General features: G+C 36.1%; 1 protein-coding gene across 2 annotated transcripts; it reads right to left on the minus strand.

The window, feature by feature from the left end:
* On the minus strand, positions 527-16,545 carry GUF1 (GUF1 homolog, GTPase). 2 transcript variants are annotated; one of them, XM_021394623.1, is made up of 17 exons: positions 16,221-16,545; positions 15,150-15,261; positions 13,562-13,710; positions 13,239-13,319; positions 12,335-12,412; positions 11,252-11,335; positions 10,896-10,960; positions 10,213-10,416; positions 8,541-8,680; positions 7,292-7,415; positions 6,843-6,975; positions 5,377-5,520; positions 4,897-5,030; positions 4,296-4,397; positions 2,617-2,736; positions 1,651-1,687; positions 527-858 (listed from the first exon to the last, which is right to left on the minus strand). In XM_021394623.1, the coding sequence occupies exons 1-17, from the start codon at positions 16,338-16,340 to the stop codon at positions 721-723; spliced, it is 1,965 nt and encodes a 654-aa protein (XP_021250298.1). In that variant the 5' UTR covers positions 16,341-16,545; the 3' UTR covers positions 527-720. The 2 variants fall into 2 exon arrangements, with proteins under 2 accessions (XP_021250298.1, XP_021250299.1); XM_021394624.1 differs by lacking the exons at positions 10,213-10,416; positions 10,896-10,960; positions 11,252-11,335; ... (3 more) ...; positions 15,150-15,261; positions 16,221-16,545 and adding an exon at positions 9,759-10,206.

Genomic DNA, 19,878 nt, shown 5'->3' on the forward strand with positions numbered 1-19,878 from the left:
TAAGTCTTGGCCAGTGAAATATGGGTAAGAATGGCTTCACATATTAGGTCATTTCAGTCAAGTTTTGCACTTGCAGATTAATTTAAAGGTAAGAGTATCTTTTATCTGACTATTACTATAATGATAAGCTTTTCCTAAAGTGAAGTTCATGCATAGATTTTTCACTAGTTTCAAAGAACTCACCAACAGCTTTTAGCATGTCAGCATTAACAGCTTGTCAAGACATGACCCAAAGGAAATCCTTAAGGCTTGAATCAGTCTTACTTGCTGAGAAATACATAATCTGTTTTTCCTGATTTCCCAACATTATTTCCTGATGAGAACCTTCAGCAAGTAAGACAGGGAATAGCTTGATATTTTTGTGGCAACAATTCAGACTTAAAAAAAACACCACACAGAATTCATGGATAGACAAACTATTTTCATAAACTTTTTGCCCCAGTTGCTGTTTTCTTGTGCTCTTAACGCTCTCAAGCTTCTGCATTGAGCTTTCATGAAGTTATAATAAGCTTTCAGATTCAGAAAATTCAAATAAAATAGCTTTAATTTCATTATAATATACATATAATTTAAGTACAAAGTCCTTTCAATTTATATTCCCACTTAATTTATATCATTTTAAGTCAGCTGTTCCCTCTCACAGTGATAAATTATACATTAATTCAAGTATGCTTACTGTCTCTAAGAAGTTAAGACAATAATCTGCTGCATATCACTAACTTATTTCTCAGGCTGTCTCTTTAGGACACGTATGAAGGCATCTCTTGGTATTTCCACGTTGCCAATTTTTCTCATCAGCCTCTTCCCTTCTGCCTGCCTTTTTAAAAGCTTCATTCTTCTTGTAATGTCTCCACCATACTATGAAAAGGAAAAATATTTTATTAAGCTACAATGCTTTATAAACTCAAGGGATTAAACAAAATATTCAGAAAGGCTAGTTTATAATATAAAATATAATTACTTTATTCTTTCAACAGTTATCCCAAGAGAAGAGTAGTTAAAAAGAATGGGAGCAAGTGAGCACTTTCAGTTAGAGAATTAAAGGTAGATTCATTTATATGTTTTATATAGTAAATATTCTTACATAAGCTATTCAAATCCATTTAGTACAGCAACACAATGTCAGCTCTGACCCACTGGAGCATCTTGACTATCACTAGGTGCTTACATCCAAATTACTCAACCCTTACACTGTATGATGAGATAGATACCATCCAACCTAAGTTCCCATCAGAAGAATTCTTATTAGCTATGAGAAAGGGACATTTGTTTAATCTCTTCAACATGTTAACTTCAGATAAGATTTTTGCAATCCAGTCTCTAAAGAAGTGCTTTACTGTACTTAAATGTGTGCACGCATGCTTATTATGTCTATAAATATTATAACATGTTGAGCAGAAAGGAGTGAACAGTCACACGGAGTATGCACTTTGAGAAAGCCATTGCTTTTTCTGATATACTGCAAGCACCAAGCAAAGGTTACAGAAGTTGAATTTAAAAGTAAAAGTTTAAGAGCATCTGTTAATATTCCACTGAGATTTTGGAGCACAAGCAGAACATATCTTCATACGGTTTCTAAGGAAGGACAGGCCTATCACACCTGTAAGACTCTTAGGTTTACATGCACTGGAATAAAAAAAAAATACCTACACATTTTGCCACAACATTTTTCCTGTAAGCTTTCAGTCTGTAAAATAGAATACCATACATATTAACACAATAGAGCAACTCCTATAGTGAAGCTAAACAGCAATTTGTCAAAATGCTGAGCGCTGTTGTTCTGCTACATTCTTAAAAAGCAACAGAATCATGACATTTTCATATATGGTAGACAGAAGATAATGCTTTAAACTTGTTTTTAACATGTTTAAAGATGGTAATTTATGTTTCTTAATTTGAGAAATATATCTTAAGGTGCGTAATACATAAAATCTAAAATATTGTCTTTTATCTACCTGCTACTATCTACAGCATTCATGCTTCATATGTGCCTATATAGCACATATGCAAACATTCTTAAAGAATCTTTGCTTGGATCCCCACTTCTAATTCTGGTACCACAACTTAAATGTAATTTATAACAGCAAGAGCAAAACCATGACATGAAATAAAACAATCAAGAAAACAGTCTGCTTTAAAAGAAGCAACCGATGATAAGAAATAGCTGTACTTGCTCAGCTTGCACATTTCCTTTACAATACCACAGTTTAGGTGGTTTGTTTTTGTTTTTTGTTGTTGGTGGTGGAATTTTTTGATGATTCTGCCAGAGGAAACTACTTCACATTCAGCAAATCATATTCAACAGTAAAAAAAACACCTTTTTCATGGCCAAAAACGTGGACACATCAGTGTGACAAGTTATACTCTGCCCATTAAGTGCAATGCTGACCACAGGCAATTTAAAGTAAAATGATTATTTTCAATTAATTTTACATTAAGTCCTTATTCACAGTCACAGCTCGGAAGTGTGATTTTTTTTCCTCAAGAGTTCTAGGAGTACATATGAGAAAAATATTTTACTGTAGATTTTAAGTATTGTAACATGTAGAACTAGGAAAGACAGTTCATATTTAAAATAGCTTAAATCAAGAAGAGGTAAAGAACAGTTTAACTTACGTTTCTCTCGCAATTATTTTCTTGCCAATAGCAGCCTGGATGGCTATTTCAAATAATTGTCTAGGTATAGCATCTTTTAAACGTTCGCACAGGAATTTACCAGTAGTATATGCTTTATCACTAAAAAGAAAGTTTTCAGAAGTTATTCCTTTCAGAAACAGTCATACAACCCCCAAAACACATACATCCATAGATCAATATGTTTGAGAAAACGATTTTAATGAAACTTTTTATCTTTTTATATTCTTAAACTGACCAGATGATAATTTTAAAATGCAGACTTCAATGACTGGTCTCTGTACATTACCCATTTCACACAAAAAAGTGATAAGACTCCACTAACAGAAGGTTTTCATTAAAATTTTAATGATATTTGTAATAAATATTCTGATAATCTATCACACTGAAGCTTTATTGAATAATTTCACAGTTTCAAATGTTATTTTTTAACTACAAGCTCAAGAGGGCAGGCATGAAAGGTCAAAAGATTACCTATTACAGAAACATTTTGAAAATAAATTTCTAAATAACAATGCAAAAAAAATTTACTTTAGCAATCGGTAATAAAAAAGTTATCCAACTATATTCAGCCTCTGCATATACTGCAGATTTTGGAAAGAAAAAAAAATGACAAAAGGTCAAAAGAAGCTATAAAATTTATACTTCCAAAAGCCACTGAGAACAAATGACTCTCTTTCCTCTAAAATATTCACACTTAACACTAAAGCAATAATTCTACAAGGCTGGCCACTCATTTTTGCATCTTTCCAATTTGCTAAACACTGTATTCATACATTACTGAACTGCATATTTATGAAAAACATGTTATAAATCAAGTATATAGTAGAAATTTATTCTGCTCCTGCACAATTATTTTTCCCAACAAGGTAAGGGTTTCATTTTCCTACTTCAACCTTCTAAATTCCAGAATTTCAGAATTGTAGTATATAAAGTATACATAGATAAATCAGATAATATACTAATTTACTTTTGCAATTACAAGCTAGTGTTTGAATAAACAAAAGAAAAACAAAAAGAAGTTGAAGTTAATATCAGGATTACTAAAATGGGATCCTGAAGCCATATAATGGAGACTAACATAGACTTCATGAGAAGAAAGCAAAGGGAGAGGCTGGAAAATAGAAAGGGATTATTTTTCACCAGCAGATGAGTAATTCCTGAGAAACTCATGGAAATCGAATCATTTCAGCAAGCAGTTTCTGAGATGATTAAAATCAGTAAATATTTACATTTTCCTGGTACTCTAACTAAAGACGAGATAACGGAAAACTTGTACAGAATAGGAATTACTGGAGGCATAAAAATAAAACTTTTCCAGTTTTTTTGTAGTATACACCATAAATGATTCATAGCACATCTCCTGGACTGGTCAGTCTTGAATTTTTTTCCAGCACCTCAAAGGATCGTCAGTTTGCATTTATATTTGCATGCCTTCTTTCCACATTACCACAGGAACACTGTATTTAGCACTTATCTTTCCTATTATAAAATGCCTTTCTATTTGAGATCTTCTCCAGAAGTTGGTCATTTAGTGAAATCTTCAATGCTATTTTCACATGCATTTATCATATATTAATAATACATATTAATACACAATGAAAATGTAAGTAAGTTTTAATTCTTTGGAACAGAGAATCCAGCCAACCTACTTGACCTACTTGTGTATAATAGTTGTCAGTTCTTCAACTGGATTTCCATTTATAAGAATATCCATTTTGATAAGGTCTGCTGCCTGGTAGCCTGCATCTTCATAATCAAAACTAAACAAAAGCAATTTAGAAGTTAATGATTATGGTATTCTGCATTCTTTGTTCCATAAATCTTAAGTTTTGTAAACACTTCTTAATTAAACACTTAAACTTCCTTTAAAATAGGAGCACAGTTTTTAAAGTCTTTAAGTAGGTCACCATTATTCAAAATTGAACTCAACGTTTATATAAATCTTGTCTCCAAGTAAGCAGAACACATCATCTGCTGCTGAGCAAGGTAAATCAGATATCCATATATTTACTGCAGCCTCTTAAAGAGTTTATTCAAATACTTGGAAGTGCCACTTCGAAATTCCTTAAAGTTCCCTTCAACAAAGCTATTATACAACGAGCATCCTAGATGTCAAAGGAATCAAACACTAATACTGCAGCACTATCATAAAGAAATATTCTTTTCTTGTGCCCTTCCATACTTTCAGATCTTTTCTCATTTCCTCCTCATAGTCTAGGGAAGGGGGAATAAGAAGAAAGAAAGAGAGGATGTAATTACCTTGCATAGCCAGAAGACAGAGACTTAAGAGCATCATAAAAATCCACCACGATTTCATTCAGTGGAAAAAGGTACTTTAGCATAACCCTATGTTCATCAATGTACAACATTTCTTTCTGGACTGCCCTACGATCCTAGAGAAATAAAAATTGTTTCAGTTCCCCTTGAAAAATATTTTCTATAAATAAATACAAAGCAGATTCAAAAAACCAGAAGATCTTACGGTCCTGCTGCAGATTCCTTTCTTTATCCTGAAAGATATCTAGTTATGAACTCTTCTAGTACACAGTGCTCAAGCAGGTACTTTATTGTCACTGAGCTTGAACACTAAGTTTCAATATAAAGACTTCGTAGCTCAGGAGTAATTTTGTATTTATTTTCCATAAAAAAAATTAAGAATTATTGCCAACCATTATCTACTATATTATTATCTACTACATCATTATCAAAAACTAAAACAGTATACCACAGTATACTAACCTGACACAAAACAATTATTTTCCCAATATATTCCTGAGGTGTTACAATAGTGCCAAGAACAGTTGGCTCCAAATATTCAGACACTGCATGTTTATCAGGAAATTGAGCTGGGTTGATAATAGTAATCTCTGAATCACCATACTCCTAAAAAAAAAAATCAACAATTTTCCTTTAGTTGCTTTTTAAGCATTTTATCCAGTGAATTTCCATCTGTCTCTTGCCTGTAGAGCAAGGATATTCCCTATTACTTTATCTTGATAAGGCTTCTCCATCTCCTTATCTACATCCTTACCCTTGTATAAAGCACAGGTTCAACACAAGACCTGTTCCAAGTATTCTGTAGCTTGATGATGGGGACATTTTTCTGTAAGCATAACTTTGGGTTCAGGCTCCCTTACAAGTCAAAGTGGGTTTAGAAGTTAAGTTTTTGATTTCTTTGCAAGTGTTCCCATTACCTAGCTTTTCTAGTCCAACATTCCATTAGGGCAGGAATTATCCTTCTGGAGTAAAGACACAAGGAAAGTCATGGTTCTTACAGTATGTGTACAACACCTCTGCACATCAAAGCAAGTGATTATTTCACTTCCACTAGGCAAGGCAGTGTTTCTTAACAAGGACCTGCACTGTTTGAAAACCTGAAAACTTGGTTCTGGTGTCTCAGACCAGCAATCTAGAATCACTTAATGCAACAACGATTCTAACTACTTAATTCATAGCAGGCACACTGCCTAAGGAAGAAACCAAAATAACTGCAAAGAAAAACAGGTCTGTGTCTCACATGTTGCAGGTACTGCAACTTCTCTTATGCAAATTTGGAATGTTCAGATTTTCTATAGTGTTTAGAGATAGTTCAGAGTTAAGTAATAAGGAGTCTGCCTATTTGCAGCCTCCTCTGTCAACAGATGCTCTCCAGTCCAGCTTTCTCTCAAACTCAAAACACAGGAATTTTAACTGCAATCAGTTCAATAAGCTTTGAACATGGCGGTTTCACTTTGTTCAAAAACTGACTCATCTTCACCAATTCTTACCAGTCTACAGTAGCATTACAAGCTATTCCTAAAAGCTGTAATATTTTCTGACTGGTAAAGTTTGGAAGACATCATGGTTTAAATCCAGCAAGCAGCTGAGTACCACGCAGCTCTTTGCTGTGGGATGGGAGAGAGAATCAGGAAAAACAACAAGAAAGTAGGACTCGTGTGTTGAGATAAAAGCTATTACTAAGATAGAAAAGGAGGAGGTATTGTACACTGTCCTTTATTCCCATTATCAAGGCCAGGGGTAAGATATTTAAAAAAGAAAGTGCTTAAAGTGGAAAGGGGAAAGAAAGTCAGCATTCCTAAAAAAAAGAACAACTCAAAATAAGTTTTAAGTTAAATATCAGTGATTCAAATGTTTACCATAAAATAATGTACTATTCTGCATTTCAAAACTGTAGGTGTTTCTTAAGTCGCTGTTTACATACATACCTTTATCAACTTCGCTGAGGAAAGAACAGCTTTATATGGAACAGTAGGTGCAGTCAAAATAACAGATGTGTTATATTCTTGCTCCAAACGTTGATTAAAAACTTCCATATGTAAAAGACCAAGAAAACCCAACCTGGCAGAAAAAAAGATCATATTGGTCAAGTAATTTGCTGATCACTCCAGTATGTTCACACTGCTGGTCTGGCAGTATCAGACACAGCAAAGGATCTATAAAAGACTAAATGGAAGTCCTGAAATGAACAGTGAGTCCCTAAAAGCCAAAAAAAAATCAATCACAACAAACTGCATAATCTATGTGAATACAGAACAAAACAAAATAAAATACTTTTCATCTTTACCTATCATTAAACTGAATTAAAGCTCCTAATCTTGAAATCATTTCAACTATAATTTTGAATTGACATATGAAAATAGTATAAAAGCCTCACCTCCATCCAGCTCCTAAGGCAAGGCTACTGTCACGATGAACAGTCACACTGGAATCGTTCAATGTCAGCCTTTCCAAAGCACTTCTAAGATTATTATATTCTGTTTGATCTACAGGATACATTCCTGTCAAAATATATTACATAAACATTCTGTGATGGAGCTTGATCTACTGCATACTAACCTTTATAATATGAGCAGTAATAAACAGTAACAATTAAAAAAAAACCAGAAATAGCTTGCTTTCTGTTACAACTAGAAATTTTACTCTTTCAATCTGAAAAACAATATAAGCATTTTTTTTTCTAAAATCTTATTAAGGTAACATTAAATTACAATAAATCAGAAAAACAGAAATTAGCATTCAAACCATAATAGTAGGCATACTGTACTCATCTACTTCTTCATAGCTGTGGAAGATGAGTATATTACTGAGTATAACCATTTTTTTTGCAGGTGTACAATGTAACCATACAACGAAGTATTAATAAATAAGAAGACAAATGTCACTGAAATGCTCCTTCAGCAGGTAAGAGTGCACATGAAGAAAAAAAGTGCCAAATAAAAGTTGCAAATACTCCTGTAATTTAAAAAAAATGAATAAAAACAGTTGATTGTATAATTACTGCTTGAAATAGGTTCCACTTTTGACATCGTTGTGCTCTAATAATGTGCAGGAAGCAACACACATGCACACACAAAAAAACCCACACTGTTTACAGGATTACACTTTTCCCTTCTACATTCACTGACAGCGTAATCTCCATGACACAGATCAACTAAGATCTCTCAAAACAAATCTAGAAAGCAAATAACAGAATTTCTTTCTTTCTAAAGCTGTCTTCCATAGCATGTGCAGTAATTTACTAAAGGTGGCAGCAATAGTCTAACAGAACTAATCGTAAATAACTACAAAAAATATTGGTTATCAAGATGAAGAATTCAAAGAAGAAAAGGACTTCATTTTTGAAAATATTAATCCTTCTTTTCTAGATACAAAGAGTTATAGGTACTAGAAGGAATATTAATGGCTAGAAATATACCTTAGTATTGTAGTCATCTAAAACCAGCCTGCAACAATCTTGCCTGTTGAGTCATAAAGAGCTATATAAATGGCACGTGCCTCTGTAGCTTCATTTCAGTGAAATTCTAATTCTCACAACTCTTATATACATGTTAGAAGCTCTAATAGCTCTCCTGCTCTTGCTACCAGAAAAAAAGTGATTCCCTTTTAGTTATTTTTCTCCTCACCTGCAAAAACCATTGGCTTCGCTGACTTAAAGCCAGGCAAAGGCTCCACCGGCTGTTTATACATAAACAGTGTGTCTCCTATTTGGGCTTCTGTTACTTCTTTCATTCCAGCAATCAGGTAGCCCACCTGTCCAGCATATCTGAAAAGAATTGGTATTACATAGACACACTCCTTGGCATTATAAATGTTTCCACTATTTTTCCCCACATCACGTAGCCCAGTTGGAAATTCAGACAAATCACCCCCCGTGAGCCCGTAAACAGTCCAAGAAGCCACATTTAAGCTGTTACTTCTCTGAGTCACAAATTTTGTCTCAAGGGACGAATCATCTGTTGACTCACTTAACTGTACTTTTGTTACAATTAAACAGCACAGTCAGCTCTGGATTTTTAATACTGTGCTACTCTCAGTTTGAAAGCTGGAGATAGAAGGAACTTGCTGAGAATCTATGGCAGAGGACAGAACAGTTATCAGCTACCACCACAGCTACTTTCATATGTTAAATGGGAGAAACAACAAAGACAAATACCCTCTCTCAGTATATTATGCTGTTAGGAAAGGGACTCGTGGCAGATGAAAACATAGTGTACTAGTTTTGGTTGGGATGGAGTTAACTTGCTTAACAGCAGCCTCATATAAGTGCCATGTTTTGGATTTGTAACAATATTGGTGTTAATACCACACCAGTGTTTAAACTGAATAGCGCTTGCACAGCATGAAGACTTTCTCCATTTCTCATTGTGCCCCTCCCAGCAAACAGACTACAGACTGGCAGCTATTACAGGCACATCAGCAGACCCAAAATGACCAAAGGCGTATTTCATGCCACATGTCACCCTCAGCAATAAAATAAAAGAGTGTAGTCTTTTCAATGCAGCCACTGTTCACAGACTGGCTGGATATCAGACTGCTAGTGGGAGCTGGTGGATGAGGGCCTTTGCATCAATTTTTTCCCCCTCTTTTTTCTTTTTCTTTCACTCGTTAAACCGTCTTTATCTCAACCCATGAGTTCTTCCTTACTTCTGTTTTCCCAGTTCTCTCCCACACTCCACTCATGTTGGAGGAGTGAGCAAGCGGCTGTTTGGGTACCTAGTTACTGGCTGGATTCAACCCACCATACACTGTAACGCAGTCTCTCATTTAAGAACCTCCCAAAAAAGTCATTGATGTGTACTTGGATGCAAATTGACAATGCTTCTTCACTGATTCTAGTGTACCTGATTTTCTTCCCACTGCTGCCATGATGAGACAGTTTCTGGAAGCTGTTGCATTCATGGATTTAAAGTTTTCCACCCTCAAAATATGCTGCAGCAATAACTAAGATGAAGCCCCATTCCCTTCCTCTCTCAAGCAAGGTAGATCCTAGAAATAAATTGGACAGCTGAATATCAAATGTAGTCTAAGAAGAACTAGCTGTCCAGATGTTTCATATACTGCATGTACATTGATAAAATGACCCCCTCCCACCAGCTGTGCCCAAAGAGCAGTCCCCTAAAGCTTCTGTCTCAGCATGACATTCAGCACTCAATTACAAATCATCATAACAATCCACAAAAAAACAGCCTCTACCACGCAATAGAAAAATCAAAAGTTAAAAAACTGAACACAAACAGATTTGGTATCTTACAACAAATTATGATTTCTTCAATTGAAAGAAATTTTTTTACTTACAGTTTGTGTGTTGGCTGTTCATTTGGAGTCAGAATTCCTACTTCATTAACTTCATATCTTTTATTTGTATGCGCAGACACAATTTTGTGCCCTTTCTGAATCTCCCCACCAAAAATTGCAATGTTAGCTACGACACCTCGGTAGTGGTCAAAGGTGGAGTCGAATACTAAGGCTTTCAAGGGATCAGTAGTATTAAATTGGGGTCTATCACAAAAGATTTAAAACAATTATTAAAACATTAAGCAGAGAGTTTTCCATTCAGTATTGAATGAACAAGCACCCCCACCCTTTGTGTCTAAGTGGAAGCTATATACTCACAAAAATATCACTCCAGTAGCTCACCTCTTTTTTTCATTTCAGACTGAATTCATTTTCTTTCCCCACTTCTTAAGAACAAATAATTCTTCTCTACTGATATTCATTATTATTTCAAGAATTTCAGCAGATATACATTGATTTATTTTAAAGGTATCTAAAATCTCAAGGGTCATTTTTTCTGATTTACAATTCAAAGCTAACTTTTCCAGCTCAGAAACTAGGTTTACTCCACATCTCCTTATAAACTATTGACTTATAATCAGATGTATATTAAATGCAAAACTACTGCCAAGATACTGTATAAATGCAATTCATGGTTTCCTAGATAGCCTCACAAGACATCTTAAGTAAAATAAATAACTTACGGTGGAATCTTCTCAATGACTTTTTCAAGAACTTTTTCAATATTTGTCCCTTGTTTAGCAGAAATCTAAAACAAGCCCAACAACAATTTTATAAGACATGTGTCTTACACTCATTCAGTACCTGTTAAAGTGTCACATGATGCCATTCACCATGACACATTACAGTTTTTAACTGAGAATTATTTTATCTGTTCTGGTTTTTCAGGAGACAAACTCTAAAGAAATTCATATAATAGGTCAAACAAAAACAGACAGACAATACCCTGCTGATTTATTGCATAGCTAATGAAAGATCTGTATACAAAGTAGATACGGGAATACAATCAGCCGTATTATAATAAGTCAAGAGATCTTACCCTTATACATTCATTAACAGGGATATCAAAGAGCTTCTCAATTTGTTTTTCAACTCTTTCAGGGTCTGCATTCTTTAAGTCAATCTGAAAAACAACAAACTACTAAATGTACAGGCAATGACATCTTACGTATGATCCAGAATTGTAGTTCCCAAATGCACAAGTGAAGGATTCCTCATGTCTTTACTCGTAAATACTAAGCATTTTCAGGAAAAGATACGTATCAAGAATTTTTCACTACTGTGTCTTAGTGCAAATGATTTATAGAAAAATAGACAAGAAAGGGTTTTTTGCAAGCCTAAAATAAGTTCAGCTATTCAGCGGAAACAAATTCATAAATAAAACTACAGGCTATTACTATAAAATTGCAATTGATCATTTTAGAAAAAGTCTTCCTTGCTTGATTAAAGGAAGGATCCCTACTATAATTATTTTTTGTTAAAAACTTTTATCCAAGAGCTGGTAACATTTTTATTTTACATAGTATTTTGAAAGCGCAAATCCTACCTATGCTGTTTATGGTAGAAAATTAAGTACAATGTATAACCACATTTAAACTAAATACTAACTAATCCTGTTATTCCAATCACAGATTATAAACATTGTAAAAAACGCTACATTTGATTTTTTTTTTGTAATTAAGATTACAGTTTTTATATTGAGCTGCTACCCCTATGTGTCATCATTAACAACAACAAAAAATAAACTATATGGAAAAATGTAATGATCATAATTGCAAGAACTTTTAAATTACTTTTGTAAAAACTCATTTGAATATTCCCCACAATAAAAAATAAAAAAGAAACAGAACAGTGGTTCAGATATCAAGATATATTATACAAGGCTTCTTAACTTGACTCAACAGATTCCATAAATAATTTTTCATTGTTGCTCACAAAAATGCTTGTACATGCATTTCATGAAAAAAACAGGAATTCCCAGCAATAATTAAAGACAAGAAGTTGTTGTTATATACTTGTTAATTTTTCATTATATGATCCTATTTGAAGATAACTTTCTTAGTAATCCTCTATATATTTACACATCTCAACTATTTAATTTGAAACACTACAATCTTATTACCTTGTTTATGACAGGAATTATTGCAAGTTGTGCTTCAAAAGCAAGATAGAAGTTTGCCACTGTCTGAGCCTGAATACCCTAGAAAACATGCATTAAAGAAATTAATGTGGAATCTTCCTGTCTGAGGCATATTACACAGGCCATAGAGGAAATTATCATCAAATACTCTGTGAGAATGTGTCCTTATTTAAAATCCTGATTCCATAATCCTCATATTCCACTGCAGTAATTGACTCATTAAAATGTTTTAGAACAATACAAATAAAAGTACAACAGAGATCTTTGACTTCAATTCCCTCCTAGCACTGAATAAGTTTATGAAATTTGCATGGACATCATTTCATGAACATTTTACTTCCTAGCTCATCTGCTTCTCCAGAAATATCAGTGAAGAAACTACTGATCTACTGATTTTAAAACTTCTGATGTTTTCCAAATTTTTGAATTTATTCACATTTGGCTTGCAATTTTATTAATTTTTAATCTGACCAATAACTTTAATGTTGCCAGATATGTATTACAGGCAACTAGCTAAACCAAGCGTGTCTGAATGAATCATCACACTCCAACAAGAAAATAAAGATAATCAAAGGCATATAGTGTAACAGCTGTAAGCTCTCCAGACTGTCACTTGCAAAGTTCATGCAACGTAGAAAGCACCATCCGATTCTTCACTACTTCAGTGCTTCTGTTCCTATGCTATTGCACTGCAGTATCTATTAAAAAGTATTTGCCTACAGCTTTTTTTTTAAACTTCCATTAGTCTTCTCCAACATTAATACTTTTATGGAGCTAGACTACTAAAAAATACTAATGGAAAGGTTGAAACATACTAAACTTCTCTCTAGCTTGCTTAGAGAAACTGCTGAAATTCCAAGGAGAAAACAAAAATTAAGAACTGCACCTCATTTGCATCTACTACAAGTAGGACACCTTGGCAGGCAGACAGTGACCGTGAAACTTCATAGTTGAAATCCACGTGGCCCTGTGGAAAAAATTAATATTCATAAGTTCACATATTTCTAGAGTCCTTTGCAAAGATATCTACCTTATGATGGTTTTTGTTTGTATATCTGTTCATACAAAACATAATTCTTAACTAAATAAATAAAACAAAAGGAAAGAGTGCATTGAATAAACACAAGAAGTAAAATCTGCTAAGTCCTATTTATAAATATAAAGACATATAGCTTTGTGTGACTGAAACACTGTTTGTACTTAACTTACTGGTGTGTCAATAAGATTTAAGAGGTAGTTTACTCCTTCGTAACTGTAAAAGAGAGATGCAGACTGTGCTTTAACTGTAATTCCCCTTTCACGTTCCACCTGCAGTTTATCCAGCACTTGTTTGTTACGGTCAGTTTTAGCAATTGTTCCTAAGATCAAAAAACAGTTTTATTATCTCATTTAGAACATTAGCCCTACAAATAGGCAATTATTGAAAACACTACTAACAAGCAGAAAATGCGACTTGCAGCTGCAAATGAAATTAATCCATCTGATTAAGGTAAATTTTCATTTGAAAATAAGTTTATGCTTCAACTCTTTAACATTTGTTAAATGGGCTTTTATCTATCAAGTGACAGAAAACACTTTCCTGCATAAGCATAATACAAAACACTATGCAAGTCTAAATTAATGATTCAGAACCTCCTAAATAATTTTGACATTTAAAGAAACTTCAACTCTTATCACTGGAGAACATCTCCACAGCTCCAACCAGTGCCAATCTCAAGGGCAAAAGGAGCATTATCATGGAGTTTGACAGATCTGAATTCAAAACTCCATTTTATCACAGGCATCAGGTAAAACTGCCCATAGGAAAACACAGAAGGTAACAACAGAGAATAACTTCGATCAAAAGCTTCTCTCCAGGTTTTGTTTTGCTTACTCCTTAAAAGAGAAAAACAAAGCTCGTCCAAAGAGTACTTCTGAGTAGCTAAGTTAAGCTCTGCTATGAAATGGGCCTCTTGGAAGATGCAGAAGTTGCTTTACAGCTTACCACAGAGAGCCCACTCTGTAAGGTAATCTACGTCTCTCTCTCTCCCAGTTTGAAACTGAAGCCTAATTTCCCCAGTCAGCTGTAACTTTCAAGAGTCTTTAGCATTTCTGTGTCACTTTTACTCTAAAGAAGATAGTTTTCTTCTCTCTCAACAACACAAAAATGAAAACACCGAAAACAAAGATCTAGATAATGATAAACATCTGAAGAAGAAAGTAACACAACTTTGCTAACGCTTTAGGGTAAAGGAAAGAGCAAATTCACAGAGCAACTGAGAATCCATAAAATTCACGGTACCTGCTGAACCAAAATAGAGCTGAACATTTCCAAAATTTACTGTGCAGCACTATATCAGCTTCAGTAATAGCAAGCTTCACCACCAAGAAAGGTAGTTCTATATGGTATGCTCAAGAGGAGGATATACTGTTAACTCCATATAAGTAAAAATAGCTAAAGTTCCTCCATATCAATTACACTTTTGGAAAGTATTCCATCCAGAATTTCTAGGTCATGGCAGTCCCTTTCTGTCCACACCAGAAACTCGCAGTAAGCCTCAAAAATGCTCTCTTCAGTCTGTTTCCAAAATACATTCCTTAATTGAGGGGATTATACAGTTTCTTAGCTCTACCTCCTGACAGATCTCAACATTAATAAGAAAACATTAACATTTGTAATACTGCACAACTGGGAGGCCTAGAAGCAACCTGGCAGCAAAGGAGCAAAGATATCAGAAATAGAAAATTTAGTAATAATCAAAGCTACTGAAATCTGCACATCAACAGAATGTAGTACAGATGAAAAAAGAACATTTACCTGTAATTTCCAGCAATCTGTCTGCTAGTGTACTTTTGCCATGATCCACATGAGCTATAATACTGAAGTTTCTTATGCTTTCAACAGGATATGCTGACATATCTATTTTTTCCTGAAAAACAGAAAGTGTCTCTTCACAAACTGCAGATAGTCTCTGTGTACAATCCAAGCCTTTTAAAGAGAAATAATTCTTTTCTCTAGAAGAGGCATCGTTAGAAAGCCTTAAACTGTTGGCAGTGTTCAAAATGCTAGCATTTCCTTTTAGTCGTACATACTTGCTACCCCCCAAAATCAGTGAGTATGAAGCAAAGCATTGTGAAAGTTACTATGTTCTTATAAACACAGGGAGAAAACTTAGAACAGTTTAGGTTTGTCAAACTACTTAAGACAACTGGATTTGGGGGACTATTTAGCTAAAGACATCATTCCTCCCAAGCAAGAACTCTGGCATTACCTGACACTCAAGTAGCAGTGCCAACCATATAATACGGAGCACTCAGACTTCACAGAAAAGGAAGTGATGTGTTTTGTTAAAAAAAAAAATGCAGAAAACACCTGGCTTACTTAGTTCACACACAGAAAGATCCAGCACTAACTTCTCTTTCTGTTAGCACTATTCATTCAAAGTAATAAAACATTTTGAAGAAAGGTGGCTTTGCCAGGAATCATGAGACCCCCAGTAACAACAACACTCTACTGAAAAACTCTGATTGCTAATTTAAGGGACACACAGCTCCTCTCTCCCACCATTTTACACTTGCAGCTTCGGGCCTGGCAGAGAAAAGAGAAAGCCCAAAGATTTTTGCAAGCATCGAAGCACTGAGTAAACCGACACTATCTGCTGTAACTCCCTGACGATGCCTTGGCTTGCAAGAGCAAGTTCTCCCACTACCAGAGTAACGCAAATGCTCCTGCAGGAGAAAACGGCTGCTCGTGAACAACATCTGCCAGCAAGGACTCCCTCCTACACACATGGCCTCCAAAGTTGGGGGCCGCAGCAAGCACATCCCAAGTTGAACGCCCCCGGGGACCCGCATGCCGCAGCTTTTGGGACATACGAAGGGGACTCACCTTGTCACGGGAGCTGTAGAACCGCTGGCAGGCCGCAAACCCCGCGGGCAGCCAAGCTGGAGCGGAGCAGGGTCGGCGCAGCAAAGCCCACCACGAGGCCGTCCTGCCGGTGAGGGCCATGGCGCCGGACTCACCCCCTCAGAGTGAGGGCCTCAGCACCATCGCAGCCCGCTATCGCAGCCCGCTACCACTCCCCTCACTGCTCCCTCACCGCACCCTCCAAGCTCTGTCTCGCACTGCCCACGCGCAGACGCCACACTTCCGCGGTCGCCCCTGGGGACGCGACTCCGCTCACTCCACGCGCCGGAAGCGCCGTAAGGCGGCGCCGTAAGCGGTCAGAACAGAGCCCCAACAGCGACCCCTGCTGCTCCTCCCTCCTGCCCGCCTCTCACGCGCGGGCGCAGCGCAACATTCGGCCGCGAGGCGGCGTTGGCGGGCGGCGGCTGGCGGGCTGCCTCGTACCTCTGCAGCCGCGCCTTGGGTGGTAATCGCCGCCCCGCTGCAGCTGGCTTTGGGCGCCTGAGGAAAGTCCCCGCAGTAGTTTTCCCTTGGCTGTTTAAAAACAAAACAAAAAAGCAACAGAATAGTTTTTTCAGTCTACAGCTACGTGTAGATGCATAGAATATCCCGAGTTGGAAGTGATCCGCAAGGATCATGGAGTCCAGTTCCCATCCACCCAAAATTCAAACCTGTTGTCCAAACGCTCCTTGAACTCTGGCAGCTCGGGGCTGTGACCACTGCCCTGGGGAGCCTGTTCCATGCCAGAGCACCCTCCGGTGAAGAAACTTTTCCTGGTACCCAACCTGTTCTTCTTCAACGAATCTTCAGTCCTTCTAGATTTAAAATTTTACCACTGATTGTTTCAGCTATTCCCCTAAATTTAATACCATTCACAAATTTGTTGAGAGCACGTCATGTCTCTTTATCTTGAACAATGTGGACTACTGGTTTGCTCCACTTCCCATTGCCCATTGCAATATGCTGGATGGCATATTACACACTCAGCTCCCACTTCATCCACATAGCCAGTCATCTCATTATGGAAAGCAAGCAGATTAGTCAAATACAATTTGCTGGTGCTAAATTTGTGCTGACTAGTCTGGTTTACCACAATGTTCTTCAGCGTTTGGGGGCAGTTTCCAAGAGGACTTGTGATTTTTATCAGTTATGCTCATTACATACATAATAGACAGTAAAATTATCTGGCAATGGAACAACACTAAGACAGACCTTCTGACTGAAAGATTTATTCTTAATACTATCCAGCATTTGTAGGTGTCAGTGGTATTGCAAGCACTGTATACTAATACACTGTATGTTAATGTTTTTTTCCATCTTTGATCTGTTCCACGCATCTGATTCACCCACTCTCTTTTCGTGGGGTTTTGTTTGTTTCTGTGTTTGTGCTCAGGTTTTTTGTTTGTTATTTCATCTTATGAGTCTGGGGAACTTTGTTTTCCTTTCCCTTGGTGCCAGGGGACTACTTGCCAGAGCAGCTTGGTTTCCAACTGCAATGTCTTAATACTGCTGCAAGGCATAGAACACTGTTTTCCTGGAATACTTATTTACAGGTATACAGAGGGATCTGTTGTTTTGTATGGCTTCTGCTTTGCCAGCATACAGCTGTTCTGGTCTTCTCGACAGTTCTTTGTAAAATTCTAGGAACAGAAGGACAGTGTCATATACTCAGAGCTACTTTCCATGCATTAGACTTTGTTACATTCTTCTTCAGCTGATGTGTTCTTTTCCAGACATTTTTATAGTCTGTATTTTTACTAGCTTAGCTTTTATTATTACCTACATGTTCTGTTGTTTTCATATTTGAAAATTTTGCATAAAGGTTGGGAAAAAAATGCTCAGGCCTATGGTCACTGGCTTTATCTTTCTCATCTGTGCAATCTAATCAAGATTTGAGATGTAGTTACATACAATATTTCTGAAATGCCAACAGATCATTTAGCTAAGAAAACTGCAAATATATTTGTCTAGAGATGTGCCAAATAAAGCAAAATGTGGTATATTTTGATGGTAAAACCATTTAAAGAAGGTGTAATAGCAGGAGGATGTAAATATAAAATTCATAATCCATTCTAAGTTACAAAGTCTCAAAAGGCTGCATAAAATTATCTGATACATTGTGCAGAAGGTACAAAAGTTCTACATATACCAGCTTGGGAGCATTCAGTAAAGAATTTGCTAGCATAGTTCACTATGCTGTGCTGAGCACATTGTACTTGGGTAGTAACAGGATAAAGAGAGACCTTCAGCAAATTCATGAAAATGTATAGAGAAAGAGAAGCATGTTCTTGAATGGAGAATGAGTGTAACAAGAGCCATGAATCCAAAGCCATGATCCATAGCATACAAATGTGTATAGCAACCATTTTTGGAGAAAAACATAGTTCTTTCAGATTGTTTGATGCACTACAGACATAGGCTTACCCATGTGTAGTAACAGAGAACCTAAATAAAATACGTAGTGATCCCATAATTGCTAAATGGATGCCATCTTCAACATTGTAAGAGACAAGAATACCAACAAATCTAAGAAGGTTTTTTATTAGTGGGAATTAAAATACGCTTTACAGACTATCTTCAAATATCACCACCGTAGGGCAACATAGATTGATACAAAGTTAAAAGGAATTAAATAATAGCAAAAAAAACCCTTCAGAAATGGGTAAATTGTATGTTCAGACTAGCAACACACTTTTTATTCTGTGTAATGACATGCAGACAATTGTGTAGTCACAAAAATATCTGCAGAAGCAAAAGTTATTACAAACCAAATAGAATGACTAAAGATTGCACTTGCACTTCACATTTACTGCTTAGAGAACCAAAACTTGTAGTTGCTCCACCTGCACACCTGGCTGGCAGAATATGCAGAGATCCAAGGAAGTATGCTGGAGAAGTTGCCAAATGAGCACATGCACAGTATCTTTGTTCTGGAGCTTGGTCTTGTCTTGGTGTGGTGTGAACAGCTATGGAGTGAGTGCCAGTCCACGCAGAGAGAGATTGGTCCTTTATGCTGAGCTATTGGCAACACCACGTATTTTAGTATCCTGAAATAAATGAGGACAATCAAGAATAGACTTGTTTTTCACGTATGACTTCTAGTCATGTCAACATAATATATTAAGCAAGTTTAGATTGGTAGTCTTTCATTAAGCCAGGACAGAACACAATAAAAATCACAGAGAAAGTAATTTGTCTTTACCTTCACTTTTCAGCATGTATAAATATATTCAGCAAAAATTAAGATTTTTCATCAATGTGCACTAAACTCCATATGCAATGGAGCATATTTACTAGAACACTTATGGAAAAATGTACAGTTCAGCAGAAAAATAAATGTTAAAGTATTTACAGGGCAGCAAATTAGTAGCATAAGCATGAACTTTCAAGTGATCCATTTATGTGTCAAAATGTGATGAATGTATGTACACAGTTAACATTTCCTTTACTCCAAAAGCCATTGGTTACAATGAGAGTAAACTGAATGTACATATCATTAGCTGTATTGACTAACATTGAAGCCAACCACACAGAATGATGCATTCCAATATTTACAGACTCATGCTGGAAAATGTGGGAAAAAAAAAACCAAAAATTTATTGTCCAATTCTCAAGGCATATGTTTCAGTATAGCCGTATA

Source organism: Numida meleagris, chromosome 4 (genome assembly GCF_002078875.1).
Source record: "Numida meleagris isolate 19003 breed g44 Domestic line chromosome 4, NumMel1.0, whole genome shotgun sequence".
NCBI classification, from domain to species: Eukaryota; Metazoa; Chordata; class Aves; order Galliformes; family Numididae; genus Numida; species Numida meleagris.

Excerpts from the sequence above, each read along its gene's own strand:
- GUF1 (XM_021394623.1), bottom strand. The coding sequence starts at position 16,340 with ATGGCCCTCACCGGCAGGACGGCCTCGTGGTGGGCTTTGCTGCGCCGA. Across the intron at positions 13,711-15,149 it reads CAGATTGCTGGAAATTACAG|GAACAATTGCTAAAACTGAC; the intron begins GTAAATGTTCTT and ends TTTTGATCTTAG. Across the intron at positions 1,688-2,616 it reads AAAATAATTGCGAGAGAAAC|ACTGAAAGCTTACAGGAAAA; the intron begins GTAAGTTAAACT and ends TCTATTTTACAG.